The sequence below is a fragment of the Rutilus rutilus genome (genome assembly GCF_951802725.1).
Source record: "Rutilus rutilus genome assembly, chromosome: 3".
Lineage (NCBI taxonomy): Eukaryota > Metazoa > Chordata > Actinopteri > Cypriniformes > Leuciscidae > Rutilus > Rutilus rutilus.
Window position 1 is genome coordinate 11,819,707 of NC_140211.1, and position 24,512 is coordinate 11,844,218.

A 24,512-nucleotide genomic window follows, 5' to 3' on the forward strand; every position below is an offset into this window, starting at 1 on the left:
AAACGAATCAACGTTGAAATCGTGACGTTGTTTCATTGTTGATTTCGTGACGTTGTTTCACCGTCTCTTCTTTCAGTATGGGTGAATAAAGATTGTATGTCGACGTTGTTGAACCAATGATGAATTATGCTTCGGTTTTGCAAATTGAATCAACGTTGATATCGTGACGTTGTTTCACCGTCTTACCTTTCATCATGGGAAAATGAGTCATGACAATGCTGACTGAATTTGTGATTAACTGTACACTAAAATATTGTTAACTGTCAAATTACTAGCAGCAATGGCTTAATTAAACACATTTAATAAAAATATAACACACATGCTCAGGATTGTAAAACAAGTTTTATTCTGAAAAAACAAAAGTCTAAAAATACTTTCTAAAACAGATGAAAAACATCTCAAACTTTAAATTTCAGCATTTTCGAAGTAATGTTAAAAACCTGTAAAGCAAGTGTAAATAATGTCTATAATTTAATGTTTAATATCAAATGTATAATTTAATAATGTTCAATAATTTAATAATGTTCAATTGTATTGTATTGATTATTTGCTAGGCACAATTATTTCAATGCTCACCCTTTGAACATTTGAACATTATTTCAATAACATGTTCAACACAATTATTTTTAATTGATTGACAGCCCTAATTTATATGCAATTAAAATGCGATTAATTTCGATTAATTAATTACAAAGCCTCTAATTAATTAGATTAATTTTTTTAATCGAGTCCCGGCCCTAGTTTTTTTGCACGATTTATACAAAGCTATTTATTAAAACTAAATCGTAGGCTATAAAGGCTTCGTGTTGATAATGGTTCTCGCCTCAGTGCAAATAGGACATGTTCGACAAAAACGAGAACTGCTCGGACCTATATTCAGTCCAATTCGTTAATGAATTGTTCAATCCGGTTTTGCGAATCGATTCATCTAAAAGATCCGACTCCAAAGAACGGATTTCTGCTCTACGGGTGCGCGAGTGTGAGAAGGACAGGCAGAAAGATTACAAGGCGAAGTCAGTGATTACTGGTAGACTGGATGTGAACAATAATATTTGCATTACATTACGTAATTAAATCTATAGCCTACAGTTTTATCATTGACATTCTTTTTCACCACTTTTGATGACAAGCGCACCAGGATGAGATGAGTTTACTGCACATCAAACTGTGTGACAGCTGTCATGAATAAGTGAAACATAAAGAAATCTGCTGGCATGAATACTATAGGAGTTTCATTTTTGGATCCCTTGGATGATTATGAGATTATTCATCAGATCGGGAGCGGCACCTATGGAGATGTCTTTAAGGTGAGAATGAAGCGGTTTTTTTTTTTTTTGGGTGATCATTTGAAAATTGCACTAAGTGTTTTAAGCTTTAATCTAACGTCTACGTTTTAATGCATGCTTCATTGTTAAGATGTGAAAACACAAACCTTTTGCCTTTTGGGTTACTAGCACAAATCTACCAAAAAGGATTGGATTACCTTTCTTTGGACATGGTATCATGCTGTGTTAGACATATTTTATGGTAGTGCCATGGAAATACTAGGAATATGGTTTTTCACATCATGTTAAATCTGTCAAGATACCATCTGATGTCCTCATTGTACCATGGTACCGCCTCAGCACGTTTTTGTAAGGGGAATCTTGCTGATTGACATTTGAGATTTTTTTTTTTTTTTTTTTTTTACTTGTTGTTAATGTCCTTGTTTATGCTGAATGTTTCAAGGAACCCGAGCCATGATATTACTTGACTGACTGGACTGTTTAGTTTTCTAAAGTGATAGTATTCACAGAATGTGTGCAAAGACACACTCCATCCAACACATTAAACACAGACATAATGTTGCACCTTGGTCCCCATACTATTTATTTTTATTAGCCTATGTCTAAATGTCTTTGTTAGGGCATCTAGGTCATTCTTTTCAACAAAATATCTTATAACGTAAGTCAGTCTGTCTTCAATGATCATCCTACATGCAAAACAGCCCTTTCCAAACAGAAAAGCATAGGTAAAAAATAGATGCCATATAAAGTAGTTTGTGATTTTAAGGATAGCATATGGTTGGCTCAGAAATTTGACTCGACTTAAAATAGATCTTACTAGCACAACCGCAACATTAATGGAATGTTACAAATCTAGACCTTAAAGCCAAGACTCTCGCAGGTGTGGTAGTGTTATTCTCCAAGAAGTTTGTAAAGTGCAAACATGTGTTTCCTGTCTCTTTTATAGGCCTATATATTTGCTGAAGTAATGTGGAGATTGTGTCACTCTTGCAATCCCTAACACAGTCCACTTTATCATAATTCAGTGGGTGAGCCAACAACCCTTACAATGCCCATCACACAATGCACAAAGAATCCTTTCTAGTGTCCTCCAGCCCTCTCAACTTTGAGTCAGAAAGTTCTCAAGATCTAAAAATATTTCATGGTGAGGATTACCAGCTGCCATCGAACAAAACAGTCTGTTTTGCATTTGATGGACTTGTCAGGTCTGACTATGCCAACATAAAAAATAACAAGCTTTGGGGATTTTTGGCCAAAGTGTGGGCAGATACCGAAGCTGAGCCATTGTTCTTGGTTTGTGGCTGCGTTATTTCAGGTTGTACAGTTAAACCATTAAGAGAATGTTGCACTGTCGCTTTAGTCATGACAGGAAGTCCTCTGGTATGCCAGGAAAAACAACAGGAAGGCAGCTCAGTGAAGTTCCAGGTTTTGTCCAGAAATGCCTGATTTGTTATGTTTATGAGTAGGCCAAAGCAAAAATGGAGGTTCATTTTCCTGGTTCCTTGATGGTTCATATACACAATATTATGCCCTTTTTCAAAGTCTTGATTTTGTTTTTGGGGTCTACTAGAATAGATTTACATGCTTGAATGTTCAAATACACCTTATTTTTGCAGCACCTCTCTTCCCAGTCTGTCAGTATCGCTCTGTTTAGTTCCTTTCTTTATGAAGCCCCTCCTTCTGAAAAGCACAATGTGCTCTGATTGGTTGGCTGGATCAGTGTGCTGTGATTGGTCAACCTCTTTGAGCATGTTTCAGAAATGCCACGCCCCTTAACTGTGAGTTTCAACACTCCTAATGCAACTCAACCCAGGCCTTTTTTTTTTTTTTTTTTTTTTGTGTAAGCCTTTGGTGGGAATTATTTAAATGAGGAATTTTGTGACGTGTTCGTTTCCCGGAAGAAAACTCAAGACTCCAAACGAGGCATTTCAGGGAGTTCAGAAACAGTGCGCACTGATAGAGAGAATAACTCCCTTTCTGGAGTGACTTTGTGCTTTGTAGCTTTGCAGACCTTTTTCATGCTCAAACAGCAAAATTAATTTAATTATTTAGTGTAACACACACTAAAGAAAGTTGAAAATGTAACAAAAAAAAAAAAAAGCATAATAGCTAATAATTTGATGAATCTTTGGCAAGTGGTGATAGTGTTTTTTATAGCAACTTGATAGAATCTAGACCGTATGATACTGCACTCATAAGAGTGATTAACTAATGGTACAGTATCGTCTGAAGAACATCAGGTCTTGGCAATGGTTACAGAACAAGGTTACAGTGAAGGACACAGCAGGCTGCCACTGACACTAGGCTATTTGTCATTAAGATCCCTGCCAGGAGAGCTGGATCTGTTCCTGGATTTTCTACAGCATCCCAAACATTTCACCAAAGTAAACATGGCCTTAAAGTCACTTTTATTCACCTCTGTGTTGCATTTGCTCAGTCACATACAATGTAAAATGTTTATTTGAAAACCAGAACAAAAAGATATAATTATATAAACACTGCAGTGATTTTAATATGGCTAGAATGCATTTTTAAACCTAAAACCCTGAACCTGAACTATAGTACAATCACTATAGCACATTGTCTCCATATGATAAAAAAAACAATAATGTTCTAATAATTCCTTTTAAATAAACTGATTTTATAAATAATGATTACAATAAAACAATTCTTCTTCAGGTAATAGTTAATAATTGTAACTGTAAGTAAAATTATAGATATACTCTACCAACTGCATTAAACTTATTAAAGGTGACAATGTTACAACGATTTCTATATCAAATAAATGCTGTTCTCTTGAACTTTATATTCATTAAAGAATACTGAAAAAATGGATCATGGTTTAGAATGATTAGAATGATTTCTGAAGGATCATGTGACACTGAAGACTGGAGTAATGATGCTGAAAATTCAGCTTTGCATCACAGAAATAAATAACATTTTATTATTTTAAATTGCATTAATATTTCACAATATTACTGCTTTTACTGTTTATTTTGATCAAATAAATGCAGCCTTGGTGAGAAAAATAGATCTCTTTCATAAACATAAACAAAAAAAATCTTACCGGCCCCAAACATTTGAATGGCAGTGTATGGACTTAATATAAAGTTAACATAAAATGTGTCTGTATACATATGTACATATAATGGCTGTTTTACAGCAGTTGAAATGGCTCTTCTGATTTCACAGTCAAAATGATCAAATTTATTATTCAAATTTTTGTAAAAGACAAAGTACAATCTGACTCTCCTGTTCTTCGTGTAATATTATGCATTTTTCTTTCAGGCTAGAAACATTAAGAGCTCACAAATGGCTGCTATCAAAATTGTTAAACTGGATCCAGGTGTGTGAGTAGTTTTAATGTTATACGCATTTGGATAGGTTTGCATAGAAAATGTTCACGTATCAGTGGTGTACTGTAGAGAACATACAGACAACATTTACAGGCTTGTGCTGTTTCTAACAAATCCCTCAAAATTACAGAGGCTTTATTGGATCGATTCCTTGTATGAAGGATTTATATTATAATGAGCCCTATATTTACACATAATTATAGTCCTCAAAAGCCTCCCTGTCAAGACACTTACTAGTAAAACTATTTTAAAATGACCGGGCTCACATGAAGTAGTAATGATTGATTATATAAGTTATTTTTACACCGCTCTCTATATATGTTCCTGATTTGTCAATCGCTGCATTCTGGAGTAAAATACTTGAAATATTTTGTTTTATGTCCAAGTATGTATTATGGACAAGTACTTGTTCAGTTTACACTCTTTCTCTCGTTCTTTCTCTCCTGCTTCAGGTGATGACATCACCTCCATCCAGCAGGAGATAACAATGATGAAGGAATGCAAACATAAGAACATTGTGGCCTATTATGGCACTTACCACAGGTACAGTAATGTTTGCGCATTGCCTGGTATTTCTCCAGTAGTTGTCAGGGCAGAGAAAGGTGCATTCCACTACATGTTTTATATGAGTTACACAATCAGAAACGAAGCACAAATCACCGAATAGGTTGTATAAATAGTTGCCGACACGTGTCAGCACATGCTCTAGATGACTTGTGCATTCCTGAATTATATTTCCAAGGCGTGCGTTCCTACTCACAAGCTTTCATTATGTTTATGAGATTCTTGTCATGGTTATGGGTGTGTGCATATGTATCTATTGAAAATGTTTTGTGTGCAAGGACTGTGCACTGAACTGTTCATTTTTTCAGGAATACTAAATTGTGGATTTGCATGGAATACTGTGGCGGAGGATCGTTGCAGGATATTTACCAAGGTATACCCTTAATATTAGGCCTGGCTTCACAGACAGGGCTTAGAATAAGCCAGGACTAGGCCTTAGTTCAATTATGACATTCAAGTCACTTTAAAAAAAAAAAAAAACATTACTGGTGTGAATTTTGAGACTAAATAATGGCACTGACATATTTTAAGATATGCCAGTGAAAGTTGCTTTCAGTTAAAACAGCTCAAACATGCATTTTAGTCTGGGTGGGCTTAAGCCTTGTCTGTGAAACTGGGCATTAGTATCTTATGCAAGCATTTAAGACTATTTATAATGATGGGCAACTGTTATTATTATTGATATGCCTTTAACCACTGTGAGAGTTAATATAATATGCCCTCTGCAGTAACTGGACCTTTAAAGGAAAAACAGATTGCTTACATCTGCAGGGAAACACTCCAGGTAAGGCTAATTAATTATTTAAAAAGATCTTTCAATCTTTCTCAATGATACATCCCTTCGTTTTGAGAAGACTTCTGTTCTTGTCTTTCTCAGGGGTTGAATCATCTCCATGAGACAGGCAAAATACACAGAGACATTAAGGTGAATGAGGCATTTCTATGACAAAATGTACACTACTGGTCAAAGATTTGGGGTCAGGAAGATTTTATTTTCATGTTTTTGATATAATCTCTGCTTACCAAGGCTGCATTTATTGGATCAAAAATATTGCAGTATATATTACAGTAAAAATATATATTTTGAAATGTAATTTATTCCTGTGATGCAAAGCTGAATTTTCAGCATCATTACTCCAGTCTTCAGTGTCACATGATCCTTCAGAAACCATTCTAATATGCTGATTTGATGCTCAATAAATATTGTCCTATTATTATTATCAATGTTGACAATATAATAAATGCTTAATATCTTTGTGGAAACCGTGATGGATTTTTTCAGGATTCTTTGATGAATAGGAAGTTCGAAGGAACATTTATTTGAAATAGAATTGTAATTTTTTTTTAAGTATTTACAGTCTCTTTAGATCTATTTAATGTATCCTCGCTGAATAAAAGTACTAATTTCTGTACAAAAAAATCTTTCTGACCTCAAACTTTTGAACAGTAGTGTTGGTGACAATAGTAGTGGGTATGGTGATTTCAAAATAGTAAAATAAAAATATGAGTCTCTTTTCTGATTTAGGGAGCTAACATTCTTCTTACCGATCGAGGAGATGTCAAATTGGGTAAGTGATTTTATGTGTTATTGAACCTTAAAGTACACATTGCACATTTTAGATGATTGTATCAGTCTGTTTCTCTCTCTCTCTCTCTCTCTCTCTCTCTGTCTCTCTGTAGCTGATTTTGGGGTTGCGGCTGAGATCAGTGCCTCTGTTGCCAAGAGGAAGTCCTTCATAGGAACTCCCTACTGGTGAGCCGTCTGAATTTTTCACTGTCTGAATTTTCTTGTTTTAAAGCAATTAGCATGCTATCTCTTATGAATGCTAGTGTAGGAATAGTTTGCCCAAAAATGTATAATTTACTCAAAAACCTGTATTCATTTCTTTCTTCCATGATAACAGAAAAGGAGAAATGTTGAATTATGTACTGGTCAGGTCTATTCACCAAAAGCATATGCACCAATGATCTTTATGATCATCTTAGGTTATGATAAATGGATTCCAGGCTGTGTAAATGATGACAGAATTTTTTAGTGAACTATACCTTTAAATGGATCTCTTTAGTCCAAAAATTCTGCTGTAGATACAGAATATCGCCGTAATAATACATAATATTGCCGTTCAAGAGTTTGGGGTCAGTGAGATTATTTTTTAAAGGAGTTGATAAGTAACAGTAAAGACATGTATAATGCTCTATTAAAAAAAGAGCATTATACAAAAATTATATAAAGCATTATATAAAAAAAAAATATTTCATGCTTTCTATTCAAGTTATTCGACAAAGAATCTGGAAAAAAAGGTATCCTGTTTTTCACTAAAATATTAAGCTGTTTTCAACATGTTTCTTGAGCAGCAAACCAGCGATCAGAATGATTTCTGAAGGATCATGTGACACTAAAGTCTGGAGTAATGATGCTGAAAAGCTTTGCATCACATAAATAAATTACATTTTAAAGTATATTCAAATAGAAAACAGTTATTTTAAATTGTAATACTGTAATACAAATGTTGTAGATTAAATAAATGCAACCTCGTTGATCATAAGAGACTTATGTTCAAAAACATTTAAAAAATCTTACAAATTCCAAACTTTTAAATGTATGGACAGGCAGACAGACAGACAGACATACAGATAGATAGATAGATAGATAGATAGATAGATAGATAGATAGATAGATAGATAGATAGATAGATAGATAGATAGATAGATAGATAGATAGATAGATAGATAGATAGATAGATAGATAGATAGATAGATAGATGGATAGATAGATAGATACTCTGTATATTACCCTGAAATTCAGTCAGACTGCAGGATATGATGCATCTAATGGAAATGTTTCTTTATTTTGTTAGGATGGCCCCTGAGGTTGCTGCAGTGGAAAAGAAGGGTGGATATAACCATCTGTGTGATATCTGGGCAGTGGGGATCACTGGCATAGAGCTGGCAGAGCTACAGCCACCTATGTTTGACCTTCATCCCATGCGGTCAGAATGACGCATCTAAATCATTTACCAGAACAGAAAATACACTGGTAACATGAAGCAGTTTTGAACTGAGGTTTTATTTTTTCTGTTGTAGAGCTCTGATGTTGATGTCTAAGAGCAGCTTCCAGCCTCCCAAACTAAAAGACAAGAGCAAATGGTGAGATTCAAAACTTCACAGAAAGAAAAGTGCAATGTTTACTGTGAGTAGCTGACATGATTTGTGAGAGGTTTGTGTCCTTGTCTTTGCAGGTCTGCAGGTTTTCATAGCTTTGTGAAGATGTGTTTGATCAAAAGTCCTCGCAAGAGGCCGACAGCAGAAACTCTTCTCCAGGTGACAGAATAATCAAACTCAAGAATCCAAGTTAATATTTGTGTTTGCGTTGCTGCTGAATATCATGTACATATAACAACTTTCCTAATGTGATCAGAAGACGGGTTGAAGCTTTCAAGGCTCAAGGGATTGTGTTTTTTAAAATAATGTTCCCTTTGGATTGGGATCACATTTAGGGAGCCTGTCATCTTCGAGTATATTGTAAAAACGAGCCTAATACTGCATCACACGCTCCGCCCCGCAGCGTGGATATAAATACGGAAGTGGATGCACGCACCAGTTGTCTTTCGCTTCGGAGTCGTTTGGTGGCTTGATGTCTCTGAAGAGTGTTGTTCTACAACGAGCGAGTGTGTCTGTGTTCTTTTGGAAGTCCATCTCGGTGTTGAGACCGAGACTCGCCATCGTTCGCGAAGGTGAAGTCCCCACTCCCATGCCCCGCTCTAGTCTTTCTTCTGAGCCAAACAACCGTTTCGTTCGGCGCCCCTCCAGAGGACAGGATGTCCATCGCAGCATTGGAGGGAGAGCTGGCCTCTGGAGATGACGACTCTGCTCCGCTGCCTCCCTCTGGGAGGAGCCAGATCCAGAGATGGCAGCTATGCTGAAAAGGGCCGCCGAGGTGGTAGGGCTCGTCTGGAATCCTCCACTGTGTCCTGAACTGTCTCAGTTGGATGATTGGTTTCTCGGGGCGGGCCGGGCTGGTTCTCAGCCTGCCGCCCCAGTACCTTTCTTCCCTGAAGTGCATGAGGAGCTAACTAGGTCGTGGATGGCACCTTTCTCTGCCAGAAACCGTCTTAGTAGTTCCTCCCCCCTCACTACCCTTGATGGAGGAGCGGCGAAGGGTTACGAGGCTATCCTTCCAGTAGAGCGGTCTTGTCGCAATGCAACTGTGTCCGGGACCGCTACCTCATGAAGCCTCCAACTGCATTGGCATCCAATGCTTCGAGTTGCTAGCAGTACACCTTGCTTGATGCCGCTGCTCAGCAAGCCTGTACTGCTCAGTACAGCGACCGTTGCGCTGCGCTTCCCTCGCATGTCGCAACTCGCCCACCACCTCCTCCTTTGGAGTCAGAAGCTTCTGAGGTCGCTTCATCCACTTTAAGTTCCGGCCTACTCAAATGTGCCACCGATGAGGCCTCACAACAGCCTGTGGCCGAGGAGAGTGGAGACTCCATCCCCAGGCGGTCCAGCTGTTCTGGGATTTTTCTGTTCCGCACAGTTACATCTGTTTGCCTCTCTGAACTCGTCCCATTGCACACAGCTGGCCCCGGGGCCTACGCAAAGATGCATTTCCCCAGTGAGCCTTTCTGCACAACACAGTGCTAAGTCAGGAAGGAGAAGGAGCAGGTCTTCCTAGTTGCCCCTTAATGGCCCAACTGGACCTAGTTCCCTCGAACTTACGCTCCTCTTGACAGCCCCTTCCTGACCCTTTCCTCTGAAACATCTCAGGGACAGGGCACCGTTGGCACCCGCGCTAGACCTCTGGAAACTCCGTGTCTCGATGCGGAGGTTCAGGTATTTATCTCAAAATGATCGTAGATACCATCACTTCTGTGAGAGCACCCTATAAAAAATAAATTAAAAAAGGGCTTGCTTACGACCTGAAGTGGAACTTGTTCGTTGAGTGGTGTTCTTCTCACTGAGAAGACCCTCGAAGGAGTTCGATCACTTCTGTGCTTTCTTTCCTGCAAGATGGGTCATGAGATGGCTGTCTCCCTCCGCCCTCAAAATGTATGTTGCCTTTATATTAACGCACATCATGATGCAGTGGATGCAAATCCGTGGGGAAGCATGACTTGATCGTCAGGTTCCTGAGGGGAGCAAGGAGACTGAATCCGCATTGTGCCCCCTCTATACCTTCTAGGGACTTATCTCTGGTGCTACTGCACTCAGAGACCCCCCCTTGAGTCACTGCAGGCAGCTGAGTTAATAATCCTGTTTTTAAAGAAACAGTTCTCCTGCTTGCTTGCCTCTATCAAGAAGGTAGGGGACCTGCACGCATTTTTGGTCGACGAATCGTGCTTGGAATTCAGACAGGCCAACTCTCACGAACTGCCAACTCTCACAATATCCTGAGCTCCCGGCCTGGATATGTGCCCAAGGTTCCTACCTCTCCCTTAAGACAGAACCAGGTGGTGAGCCTGCAAGCGCTGCCCCGGTGGAGGCAGACCCACCCTGGCTTTACTCTGTCCATTCCACTCCTTGCGGTTATAACAGGACAGAATGCAAAGCCTCAGGGCCTCAACCAGCTTGTCTGTTACGGAGATCAGCAGAAGGGAAGGCTGTTTCCAAGTAGAGGTTGGCCCACTGCATAGTGGTTGCCATCATCTTGGTGTGTTTACCCAAGGTGCACCGTGCCCACCTGGGTAGTGAGCCTCTCCAAAGAGAGAATCTTGCTCTTTCCTGGGCGTTGACACAGGGTGCCTCGCTGACAGATGTTTTTAGAGCTGCGGGCTGGGCGACACCAGCACATTCGGTAAAAAAATAGCCTATGTGTTGAGCCGGTTGCTTTCTGTGGGCTCCCTTCACATGAAGCCAGCTTCACTGTAAACCCAGTTCGAAGCGTCGGCTTGCTGCGCCATTCCCCTCCTAGGGACTGGATACGTGCGCCATTCTTGCTCCAGTAGAGTTCCCCTTTAGCCGAACCCTGTTGAGTTCTTCCACACCATTCGAGGCCAGGCCTAACACTCGTATGCACTGGTGGAACCTGTGCTAGGCTGGGTCCATATGTTATGATCCCTACGGCGATCCCATATGTGTATTCTTCCACGGTACAGCTCCCTGCGGCAAGCCAGTGTCTTCCCTTGGCAGAGCCTGCTCTGCTGTCACTGACCGGTTGCGTCTCCCCCCGTTATAGGCTTGAGCCACCTCAGTAACATTCCATATGTTGTACTACCCGGTAATTCACCCAGTCCATATGTGTTATTCTCCACATATTACCTCCCTACGGGCAGGATGTGGCTTCCACAGCGTATTCCTTCCAACGAAAGGATAACTTGAAAGGTCTTGTGGAACAGCAGTGACTTTCCTGGCCTAATCCCTGTTCCATCTCCACCTCAATAATGCGGGGGGATCAGGAGGCTTTTGTCTATAGGCACTGGAAGGTGGCAGCACTAGTGGTGTTTTAATAGGGATCCCAATCAGTCGTAACATCGACTACGTCGAACGTGAGCGACTGAAAGGGAAAGTCTTGATTACGTATGTAACCCTCATTCCCTGAAGGAGGGAGCAGACACGTAGTCCTGTTGCCACTATTGCTGGACCACCGCTGACTCCGGGCTCCGCTCGGCTCCTCAGCGAAAAACAACTGGTGCATGCATCCACTTCCATATTTATTCCCGCGCTGCGGGGCGGAGCGTGTGATGCAATTCATGCACGCCAATGTGCATTGGCTCGTTTTTACAATACTCGAAGATGACAGGCTCCCTAAGCGTGATCCCCAATCAGTCGACTACGTCTCCGTTCCCTCCTTCAGGGAACGAGGGTTACATACGTAACTGAGACGTTTTTGAATGAAGTCTCTTATGCTCCCCAGGACTGCATTAATTTGATCAAAATACAAAATAGTAATATTGGAAAATATTATTACAATTTAAATTAACTGTTTTCTATTTTAGCATATTTTAAAATGTAATTTATTCCTTTGATGGCAAAGCTGATTTTCAGCATCATTTCTCCAGTCTTCAGTGTCACATGCTTCAACAAAAATAAACAGTACAAAAACAGAAAAGGAACTACCAGCACATTTTCTGTTAAGTTCTGTTAAATTTCCTTTGAGCCTACAACAAAATACAACGCAATCATAGTTCAAATTGTGGGGTAAATACCTAATTCTTTCATGTTGACAGACAGTAGCTATTCTTATTATTGACAATGTTGAAATCAGTTGTGCTGCAGTTAATATTTTTGTGGAAACCGTGATCAATTTTTTTCAGGATTCTTGCAATGTTGCCAGATATCACTAGAAAGACAACTCGTCATAAAATAAGCAACCCCAGATTTGAAAAAATAATATTATAAAGCCGTTAATAATTTTATATAAAATATTTAAATATTATGATATCACTATTTATATAACATCAATATTTATAATTGAAATGATTTGAGTCATTACTTTTTATTAATCCAGTTAAAATTGATAGTGAGCAGAGCTTAGACATAACAGATCTAAGAATATAAGCTATGATAAAATATGGATCAGTATCGATCATTCAAGAAAAATCATAATTGTACAATAGTTCTATTAAATTTTATATTTCTAGAAAAGTTGATCAATGTTGCTTTCTCTCTCCCCAGCACCCGTTTGTAACACAGTTACTGACCAGAAAATTGATGATTGAGCTACTGGACATGTCAAATAACCCAGACCTCCACCATCCCTCCAGTCCTGAGGAGAATGAAGAGGTGAGAGGTGTCCTCTGGCTCAGAAATGCATAATTTTTATACTAAACTTCTTATGCTCCTTATGCATAATTAGGCCTATGGTAATTCTGACATGACATGAACACAGAATCGTTCTGAAAGTTTGTTTATGGCAGTTGATTTAATTTTATCATAAATCATTAAGCAAGACAGAATTTCCTAAAAAGCCTTCATGAGCTTTTAAGCCTTACTTAAAAGTATTTTTTTCTTGGATAAGATGATTTTTCTTTTTCTTTTTCAAAAGTGCATGTCAGAGTTCAGTTTGTCAAAGTGTACAAATATTTGTAGCAGCAATATTTGTGTGTGTTAAAGGCAAATGACACAGCCCCGGATAAAATCCAGTCTAAAGGGAAACATATGCCAGTGGAGAGGAGTTTGTCTGAAGAACAGTGTAAGTTCAAAACACACACTTCAGTTACCATACATTTTTTATATTATTTGTAATATTTTATAGATTTTTTTTTTAACATTTATCAGCTTATAGTTGTGTCTAATTATTCCTAGTGTGCAAAATCTACTGGCAGCCTTGTCAATTAATAGTGTGTATATATACTGTATATACAGTCTCTATCTATCTATCTATCTATCTATCTATCTATCTATCTATCTATCTATCTATCTATCTATCTATCTATCTATCTATCTATCTATCTATCTATCTATCTATCTATCTATCCTAATTGTTATCATTAAATTTGTATTATGTACTATACTATATACTGTTATACTTTGCATTATCTTCAGTGATTACATTAGATTCAATGGGGTTCTATATAGAATCCTAGGGTTCTTGACTTAACTTTAAAGATCCCTTTATGCCAAAAAGGTTAGGAAAATATAAAGAAAATGTCTTAAGTGTATAATACTTTCATGTTAAATGGGTTATTTTTTTTTCTACTGATAAAGTATGTTACGGGCCTGAAATTTCTGAAATTTCATTCAAATTTTAAATAAATCAAATCCTTAAAATGATCCCATGATGAGAACCCCTAAAAGGTTCTAATATATATATATATATATATATATATATATGAAGAGTTCAGATGCAAAAGCCTCTAAGTGCCATCTGAAATTTTCTTCTAGAATGATAATTTTTATCAAGCTCGTATATTTAAGTTCAGTAATTTCACTTAAATGACAATTAATAGGTAATTTTCATTGCCATTAAAGTGAACTTACTGAACTTAAATATACGAGCTTGATAAAAATGTTCATTCTAGAAGAAAATTTCAGATGGCACTTAGAGGCTTTTGCATCTGAACTCTTCATATATATATATACTGTATATATATATATATATATATATATATGTGTGTATGTGTGTGTGTGTGTAGTATATATGTATGTAGAATGAATGTAGTAATGAACATATTTCTATTTTTCTTTAATGTTTAATGTGTTTTATGATTGCCATTTTTTTATCACTTCATTTTCTGAAGTTCACTGCCACTCCAAAGTCAGTGCCATGTCTATTTTCATTGCAGCGTGTGCATGATTAGAAAGTTGAATGTATGGATGTGTAGCTGCTTTAACAAGGCTGCTATTGAGCATAGCTTCAGTGATGTCAATAGGCACACAACTCATAGAGCTGGTACTGTTTAGCACACATCTATGGCATGTCCATCTCCATCCCCCTCACACACTCACTTGTGTGAACTGGATCCAGTGGTCACATTCAAGACGAAGCGGAGAGTGCGATGCGTGTGTGTGTGTGTGTTATCGTTTGGCAAGTCGATGCCATGATTACTGAGAATCCATTGTCACACATCTTGACTGTAAGATTACAGCATTCACAGACAGACAAACCAAACAGACAGAGTTTCCATCCACCTATTTTTTATGAATATTTTCTGATATTGCATGAAAAAATGCTGGATGGAAACGCCAAGCCTTCGTGAGCATAAGACACTCCTTTCAAAACAAGTCTTACGGATCCTAAACTTTTGAAAGGTAGTAAAAATATGTAAATGATGTATTTAAGTGAGTAATGTGTATGTTTGTTTGTTTCAGTTGACCAGGTGAAGTTTACCCCTCCCAGGAGGAAAGAGACTGAACCCTATCCTGACCTGGTCAGTTTTATTGTTCTCACATAGACACAAACCACACACTTCATAGAGTATTCTGTGTCACCATTTATGGTCATCGCTCAGACAAAAAATTAATTATGTTTATCTTAGGGATCATGTGATGATTGGAGCATATCTGGAGATGAACCAGAGTCACCGTAAGTGTTAATTGATTGAAACTGACTTATAATTGCATTATGGTTTTACACAATTTGTATAACCTTTCATTTGAACTGAATTCATTGCTGCAGGGGTCTTTTGGAAAGTGTAGAGGAAGAGTTACAGCAGAGGTGAGACACGCTTATGTTCTGGCTCCATCTTGTGGAGTCGCAAATAAAAATGCACTGTTTCATGAATTGATTATTCGAATTTTGTTACTAGATATCATGTGTATTTTATAAGTATAATATTTTCGGTTTTCCCTTTAATTACAGTTATTATCATTTGGGTAACACTTTACAATTAAGTCTCATCTGTTAACATTAGTTAATGCATTAACTAAGATGAGCTAACATTAAGCAATATATTATTGCAGCATTTATTAATCTTTGTTAATGTTAGTTAATAAAAATGTTCCGGGTACTTCACAGTGCATTAACTAATGTTAACAGATCCAACTTTTGATCTTAAAAATGTATTAGTAAATGTTGAGATCAACATTAACTAAGAAAAATAAATTAAACCATATTGTAAAGTGTTACCTTAGTTTTATTTTTTTTATCTTTTATTATATATTCTCTTTGGTTTCTATTATGTTAGTCCATGTTTTTTTTTTGGAGTTGACATGCATAATTTGCACTGTGTGTGTATATGTATGTGACAGATCTCTCTCTTTCAGGAGTTTGACAGTAAAAAGACTCTCGTCTTTTGAGGTATGGAATTTGAGAAACTGCATGTGTCAATGATTAATTTATAATTCTATGAAAATTTCTGTTAGGATGTAAATGGTTTCTGATGTTTTACAGTGGAGTAAGAGGAAAAGTGGACTGTTCAGCCCACCGCCCGTCTCTGCTACGACATCACTTCCTCCCATGAGCTCTTTAGACTCTGATCTGGAGGACAAGGACCTTACACTGCGACCTAGTGCTACTCTATGCCCTGAAACTGTATTAAGTCCAAAACCAGGTATTACCATCCACACATACAAGATACTTGGAGAAATTCACCGTCAGTATTAAAAGATTTCTCTCTTTGTGTTTTGTCAGTGCTGTTGAGGTGTTCAGCTAGTCAAGATGTGCGGCAGTGGTCCAGTGACCCTTGTGTTCCTGACAGTAAATATACGCAGGAACAACAGAGGACTCTTACAAGGACTCTCAGCAGAGACACGGCTCTCTCCCCGGAGTGGAGCACCATGAGGAAGAAAACCGAGGACTCTGTGAGTCATAAAATGTTGAATGTTACAAATAACAGACTTACACTAATGTGTGCTTATATGCTTATATTTTAATATGTCTCAGCTACATTCATTTCCTTATATATCATTTATCAATCACAATGTCGGACACGAAGAACTGATTTCACATACATTCTTCATACAGTCTTTTATCTCAACTAGGGCCATATTTAGTTACAGCTTGCGCCAATGCAAATGCTTTTGGCATAAAAAACTGTCAGGTTTTACTAAAGACACAGATATTTTGCATATGCATTTGTAGGACATTCCCGATCAGACTGCTAAATTTATAGGCAAAGAGTATTTAAATAAATCATCCTAAATCAACGTGATTTACTGAGGTTTGCAGTTGCCAGTTTAGTGGTATTTGCGCCATTATTTATTATGACCGCCGCTAGCGTAGCTAGCGAAAGCGGTCATATAGGGATTGTCAAAGGTTTTTTTTTTTTTTTTTTTTGTCATCTACTGAATTTTTCGTCAACGATACCAGGGACACCGAAACACCGGGGAACATGAAATTTGGTGAGACTTTTATGGAAAAATTACTACTAGACTTTTATGGAAAAATTTCGTTTGGTCCCCGGGGGCCACTCCCCCCCGCGCTGGGCCCCCCCAAACCCAAAAAATGCAGTTTTTCCTAAATAACTACCTGAACCGTGGCACCGAGGATGAAGAAATTTGTATGGTATGTTGCTCTTAAGGGCCCACATCAACCTAGCCCATAATCGATTGTCAAAGTTTTTTTTTTTTTTTTTTGTCATCTACTGAATTTTTTCGTCAACGATACCAGGGACACCGAAACACCGGGGAACATGAAATTTGGTGGGCATGTAGCCCCACTAGACTTTAGACCCACTAGGTCCATTGGATCCCCCATCAGGTCTTGCACATTATTGTGTTAATGTAATGCTAGATGTTTCAGCACCATGGACAAAGCTCAAAAACACATTGTGTATGTTTTTATTTTTTGTTGAGTCACTAAAAGTATTACTGACAGACTAAAAGTGATCATTCAGAAGCTGTTCCTTGTTATTTTAACCTTTAATTCATAGAGAGCCGATTCTCACGGACTTCCTCCCACTCCCCAAGTCTATGTAAGTTTAACCACCTAATCCACCTTTTAAATGCGTTAAACCTTGCTATTGCTAAATTTCAGTGTGACAAAACACATAATAATACATAATTAATGACTAGTTTGTCATTAATGCACTTCTAGGCCTGGTATCTATATGTCTGAAGATACAGAATGTATCTTAAGGAAAAAGTTACATGTTTCACGTCTGATGTATTTACGAAAAATTGTGACACTTCATGTTGCATAGATGGGGGCCTGTTTTAGCAAAGTCTTTAATGGATGTCCACTGAAAATTCACTGTGCAGAGACATGGGTTTTGCCTAAAACCAGAGGTACATATTTTTGTCTATCTTATTACTTCAATGAAAATACAATCTAATTTAAATATAAGTTGAAAAGCTTTTCAGTGTCAGTAATACAGAATCAGAATATTATTGTGTTTCTCAATCATTTCCCCATAGATCAGTATTTAATTCTGGGGGCAGAGGAGGGTGTCTACATCCTTAACTTGAATGAGCTGCATGAAGACACCTTAGAAAAGGTTACTGCTGTGTATGACAACACCATGATTTAGTGTTTGACCCAAAAGAAACATCTAATTTGTAATGGTTAATATGTTTTTACCTCCTGATTTCCACCGCAGTTGCTTCCACAGAGATGTACGTGGCTTTATGTCATGAACAATGTCCTAATGTCCATCTCTGGTACGTATCATTTTTATAATTATATGGTTGAGGTTTCTAAAGTTGTGATGTGATAGCAGTAACAGCCATCCAGTATTAGAAATTACAAACTGTGTTCATTTTGCGTTTCAAAAATTTCTACGAATTTTCACTTCCTTAGTCACTAATTTTTTTTTGCCAAATATCTTAAAACCATATTGCCATTATCTATTTTACTTTTAAAAGTAATGTGTTACAATATCGCCTTACTCCCTAAAAAAGTAACTAATTAAGTTACTTTTTAAGGAAAGTAATGTGTTACATGACTTTTGTGTTCAGGCGCATTGTTTGCGCGTTGCTATTTTGAGGCAACTGAAATAGACTGTGCCATTGACCAACTGAAACCTGGTCTAAAGTCAATGGTGCAATCATTTTTTGTTATTTAAAGAGCGCGTTAGTAATGTGCACCTATAGGCGGGTCCACAACGCCCGTACACTTTGTCCCGTAGATGGTCTGCTTGCGTGCTTTTACCTCGCGCACGAGCAGATCCGTTTCCTCGCTAGAAAAGCGTTCAGATTTTCCGCTGGCAAATTCCGCCATGTAAATAGCGAATCCACCATGGCGCGAGCGCAACTGGCTATTAAAGGGAATGGGAAATGACACTCTGATTGGTTTATTGCACATTACGCCCAAAACACACCCATTACTCATTGAGAGAATAGGGACAACCCTTTTAAATCATGCGCCGGGCGCGCTGACAATTCTTACCATCGTTAAACTAGCAAAAGTGGATTCGGACACGCCCTAAGTGCTCTTGCGCACTGCGCTTTAGACCATGTGCTTAGATTGTTAAAATAGGGCCCCATAAGCGCAAAGATTAAAGGTACACTTTGCAAGATTTGTACCTTAACAGCTTTGAAATCATTTCGATGGTAAACGAACTCGTATTAGGGCGAATCATCCCGATTGCAAAGCGGGCAAAACCAGCAGTACAGGTTTGAGAGGTGGCGCCCCGACAAATCTCGCGAGAATCACGACTTCCTTTATGGCACGATGTCACATACATCAACAACATATGAAGCAGCCTCAATGGAAGACACTAGCACGCGTTTCAGACGTGAATCATGGCAGAGTCGACGAAGAAAACGAAGAAAGCACGGTCGGAAGAGTGCAGAGACGGCTCTACTACTAACGTTGAATACAAGTACTCAACAGAGACTCTAGGGGTCGCTGTTTGAGAAAAGCGGAAACTGCATAGTGTGCCTTTAAACCTCAGGCTGAAGGAAATGCAATTTCACATCTGTACAGTAGAGGGCACAGCTCAAACGAAAGTTACTTGAAAAAAGATTCAAATCTGATTACGTAACTTGTGTTACTGGTCATGCGTTACCTCTAGCACTGAAATCAATGACATTGAACATCCACTCGACTAAAGACTGAAGACAACATTTTAATAGAAATGTTTGTTTTAAAAGTTAATGTATACCTCCATAGTCTTTAAATTTCTATTCTATTCTATTCTATTGTTAGGTAAGTCCTCTCAACTCTACTCTCATCGACTGACGGCTCTGTTTGAGCAGCGAGGGCACTTGCAGAGGAAACAGGGTCACTTGTCCCTCGGCACCAACCGGTTCACAGAACGGATCATCCACAGGTCACATAAACCGAAGACTGACATCTTTAGTTTAATGATTCAGCTTATGTTGTTTATTTGGAACTCAAAATAATCTTTTCACAGGAAGTTTGCTGTGTCAGTGAAGATCCCAGACACTAAGGGCTGTCGAAAGTGCAGTGTGGGTGAGAGCCATTTTCTGCCTCACACTGACTGGATCAATATTTGTTCATTAAATACTGATGCCTGTATTCGCTGACCTCCTGTAATTGGCTGAGATGGAAAAAACCTGAATGATGATGAGGACAGGTCATGAATCTCAAATGCACTTCTTGATTTTTCTTCCTTAGCTCGTAACCCATACACAGACAGCACGTTCTTATGCGCTGCCGTTCCCTCTGGACTTGTTCTGCTGTTGTGGTATGAACCGCTGCAGAAGTTCATGCACCTGAAGGTAATAATCTTAACCCTACAAAGCTTTTATAAAAAATTGATACACTAATATCTAAGGCCTCTAAATTATCAACATCATAACTTTGCAAAACCAGTTGTACACAAACCTCCACATGCCTTCTGACTTCTGATGAATGGTTTATATTTTAGCAAGTAAAAGCCCCTTTAGTGTAATTCTAAAACTGTCCACCTTCAGGTCCTGGTACTTGCGTCTTTTTGCTGTGGAATCTTTACAGATTTTTATGCAAGAATACATTTTAAATTGTTAGTAATAGTTCAAGATGAGCACTAAACTGATTCCACTTTTTGGTAATTTCTGACATAATTTTTAGAAAAAATATGGTAAAATGTGAGTATCAAAAACATTTTTTGTATTGCCATCATTGTATTGCATTGCTTTATATGTTTTGCCTCCATTTAAAACTGCAGATAAAACCAAGCATTCAAATATCATCTTACTAAGACATTTTTGAGAGATATAGTGACGGTGTGTTATCTGCTATATTGTTATAAAGATTTAATTGATTTATATTACAAGCTATCAGAATTAAATCTTACTTTAATTCATAAAAATATAAGCATCTGCACCAAATTGCATATTTTTGGTCAGTTTGGGCCTCTAAATTAAACAAGTGTGTTTTCCTCTTTGAGAATTAGCTCTGTATACTCTCGCTATACTATGTAAGCCATAAAAGCCTGATAAATAAAATACTCAACAAACTCCTTTTTTGATTGTTTAAGGTTTAATAAACGGTTCCATTTTGCATTTCAGGCTTAAATAGATTTACTTGCATATACAATTATAAATGAACTTGGTTATGTTGAAGTTGAATTTACAGTTATGATATAGTAAAACAATACGAAATAAACATGTAACATCTTGTAACATAACTTCTGATAGTCATTCTCTCATTGCATTCCCCTTTCTTCTCACTTTTTTTCTAATTGTAGCACATTGCCGTACCCCTGCCAGACCCATTGCCCATCTTTGAGCTGCTGGTGTTAATGACAGATGAGCTTCCTCAGCTCTGTGTGGGCGTCCAGGAAAGTCCCGAACAGCAAAATGAGTGCCAGCTAAAGTTTGACATTATACATCTGAATGGCATGCCAAACCCTCAGCCAGGTTAGCGAGTGACTGCTGGTCTTGCATGAAATCAGCAAAGGAAATATGAAAAACATGCATATTTCGTACGGGCCTGTTTGTCTTCTTGTGTGTGTTGACAGGTGTGTGAATGTGTGAACTTTGTGTCTTTCCTTAGACAGTGATACAATAAAAGCTGTACAAGTGACACAGTTGGACAGAGACACAGTTTTAATTGCACTGGAAAGTATGTATGATTTATATGTGAATAAACTATTAAAGCATACACTGATACTTGTATTGTAAACTAAATACTGCTGTCATCTTCTAGAAACAGTGAAGATTGTCAATATGCAGGGTGTTCCCAGCAAGGAGTTAGTATCCGATCTGGATTTTGACTTCTCTATTGAGACTTTAGGTACAAAGACTTTAGGATTTTTTTTAATTTATTACAATATTATAAACAAATGGCATAAGCTTTAATGTGTTATTTTTCAACAGTTTGTTTAGAAGAAAGTGTTTTAGCTTTCTGGAAACATGGGCTTAAAGGACGGAGTCTGCACAACTGCGAGGTAAAGTGTTATGATGTGTTGTGTATCAATACAAATCGTCACAATTTGCGCATTTTAATAGTTGATACATTTTCTGTGGACTAAAGATAGTCAGAGAATTTAAAGCCATCATCATGTTTCATCTTAGATAACACAGGAAATCACAGACGAAAGCCGAGTGTTCAAAGTTTTAGGCACGCACAGGTATTGACTCTCGTCTTCCACTTCCTCTCTTAGTTTTTCCTTTTAACTTGAATAAACATCTGATTTTGTTCTTGTGGATGCCTTTGCTTACATATTTTTCTCAAATCTTGGTTTACAGAGACATCGTTTTACAAAGCACTCCGACGGAAAACCCTTCAGCCACTAACAATTTATACATTTTGACCGGTCACGAGAGCAGCTACTGAGGAAAGCCGGTGGACAGAACCTGTAAATAACATGCATCACAAAAAGATGTCAAAATGCATGGTAATACAGAGACTTTAAGAACTGTGCACCTGCCTTGTGTGTGTTTGAATGCGGTCCTTCAGTCGATCTCACTGGTACAGATTGTGAAGATACAGAAGGAATGCCTTGTTTTTTGGCTTTTGTGTGTCCATCTACATGTGTTTTTGTCACTGTTGTCCATGAACTCTGAAATTACCTGGATTAAACAACTGTATTTAAATTAAAAAGATCATGTGATAATTGTGATGGAAGGATTGTGATAACTACTAATAAACTGATAAAGTGAAACCAAACTGTACTAGACGCCACATGTTGATTCATCTGAGTATTGTTTGGTCTGTAGCCTACCATTTAATGCTATTTTGACATTTTAATTTTAATAAAACGAAAGTCTTACGGGTTTGGAACGACATGAGGGTGAGTAATTTTCATTTTTGGGTGAACTATCCCTTTTAAAGGGTTAGTTCACCCAAAATTTAAAATTCTGCCAGTAATTACTCAACCTCATGTTGTTCCAACCACGTTAGACTTTCGTTCATCTTCGGAACACAAATTAAGATATTTTTGATAAAATCTGAGAGTTGGCTCACTCCCCCATAGGCTTCTAAGGGACCGAAACTTGCCGGCCCAGAAAAGTTAGTAAAGACATCGTTAAAATAGTCCAAGTGACTACAGTTGCTCAACCACATGTTTGTCAAGCGATGAGAATACTTATTGTGCACAAAAAACAACAAAAATAACAACTTTATTCAACTATTAATTTTCATCTGTGTGGGCCTGACAAAAGTCCAAGTATATTTGGCCTGTACTTGTACTCAATCTTTTGATCGATATACTTAAAAGTATAATTGTTTTCAAAGTATACTTGGCTTACTTTGTGTTAACTCTTTTGATCGAGTAGCCTATTAAATATACTTTTTTTTGTACATAGTTTTTCCCATACAGTCTTATGAAACTTACATTGTTTGAAAATATTGATTCGAATATTGATATAAAACATATGTTTCTAATTCTGCGTATCTGAAAGTGTGTTTTGGCTATCTCTCTAGTTGTGTATCCACCTTATTCCTACGCCCCATGACGCTTTGCGCAAATTATGGGTGTAACTTCCGTTAAGCTGTAAACAATCAGCGAAAAGGCTCGCTCTTTGAACGCAATACGTTAAAAAATTGTCACAATGAGATGACATCAATCTACTCACCCTTCAACCATCGAACATTGACAGGAAATTGAAAAGTGTAAAAGCATCAACAAGGTAGGCTACTTTCAACAGACCAAATAACCCCAAAGAGCCTTTCCACAGCAATAACGGACGGGTTAAATATCACTGTAGTAGGCCTAATATATCTGTATTATGTAACTTATGTTGCGTTAATCAAAAATGTTCATTAACTTCAGCATTACGTGATAGCCTACTATTTCAAAGTGATTTCCGTCAATTTGACAGATTATAAATTGCATTTACCTGTGAAAACAAACCTGGAAAGAGACGTGAGGATTTGAGGAGAATAACGAGAGATTCTTCGTGTATCCAAGTGAATTATTAATGGAATATATCGTAAATTAAATTCGGGAGAACATAACACAACTGTGCAGTATATATGTTGGCCTTTTTCATATTTTTTTTACAGCGGTTTGCTAAGAGAAAAAAAGAAAATAATCACGAGGAGAATGCAGCGACTGAAAATGGCTCTTGTCATAGATATTCTTGTTATAACATGTCACGTTAAAATACCAAGTGTAACGTTATTCTCATGATGTCTGAAAAAATCATGAAGGGAAATTGACAGCTCTGCTTCCAGTCAAACTGATCAACTTTATTTGTAGGGCAACCTTATGATTTGAAATGATTTGTTTCAGCCTTTTTGAATGGAAGTTTACCAAACCGGAAGTGTCACCCATAATTCAAAAGGCAGTAAGGTCGTCAGGAATAAGGTGGGAGTAAGGAATAAGAAATTCACTCTAATTCTACTTCTCCCCACCATTGACTGAATTTTCCAGCTATCCATGTTTTCACTGTTATACGGTAGAGGGCGCTATGACACATCTTCTAGTACATAATCTCCAGATCAAAACACAGGAGAAGAAAGAAGCTGAAACAAGTGGTAGATAGAAGATTGCTCACTCAAATGTAAAGTAATATGATCATCAAACATTAAACAGCGTGTAAATCAAAACTGCCTAATATTACCATGTGAAATGAAGAGAAAACGACTGTGAAG

At 37.8% G+C, this 24,512-nt stretch overlaps 1 protein-coding gene across 1 annotated transcript; it reads left to right on the forward strand.

The window, feature by feature from the left end:
* Positions 1-796: 796 nt before the first annotated feature.
* map4k2 (mitogen-activated protein kinase kinase kinase kinase 2) lies at positions 797-22,583 on the forward strand. Its single transcript, XM_084405560.1, has 32 exons — positions 797-1,307; positions 4,575-4,632; positions 5,095-5,185; positions 5,515-5,579; positions 5,935-5,990; positions 6,084-6,131; positions 6,732-6,774; positions 6,887-6,959; positions 8,065-8,196; positions 8,291-8,353; positions 8,446-8,527; positions 12,821-12,928; positions 13,259-13,337; positions 14,957-15,015; positions 15,124-15,170; positions 15,264-15,302; positions 15,851-15,884; positions 15,978-16,137; positions 16,218-16,387; positions 17,458-17,499; positions 17,728-17,812; positions 17,942-18,021; positions 18,124-18,184; positions 19,674-19,797; positions 19,882-19,940; positions 20,106-20,209; positions 21,160-21,331; positions 21,468-21,536; positions 21,621-21,707; positions 21,791-21,861; positions 21,989-22,044; positions 22,163-22,583. The coding sequence occupies exons 1-32, from the start codon at positions 1,215-1,217 to the stop codon at positions 22,248-22,250; spliced, it is 2,598 nt and encodes an 865-aa protein (XP_084261686.1). The 5' UTR covers positions 797-1,214; the 3' UTR covers positions 22,251-22,583.
* The last annotated feature ends 1,929 nt before the right edge of the window (positions 22,584-24,512 follow it).

Coding starts and splice junctions, on each gene's coding strand:
- map4k2 (XM_084405560.1), top strand. CDS start 1,215: ATGAATACTATAGGAGTTTCATTTTTGGATCCCTTGGATGATTATGAG. Junction 4,633..5,094: donor AATTGTTAAACTGGATCCAG/GTGTGTGAGTAG, acceptor CTCCTGCTTCAG/GTGATGACATCACCTCCATC. Junction 15,885..15,977: donor AAAGACTCTCGTCTTTTGAG/GTATGGAATTTG, acceptor GATGTTTTACAG/TGGAGTAAGAGGAAAAGTGG.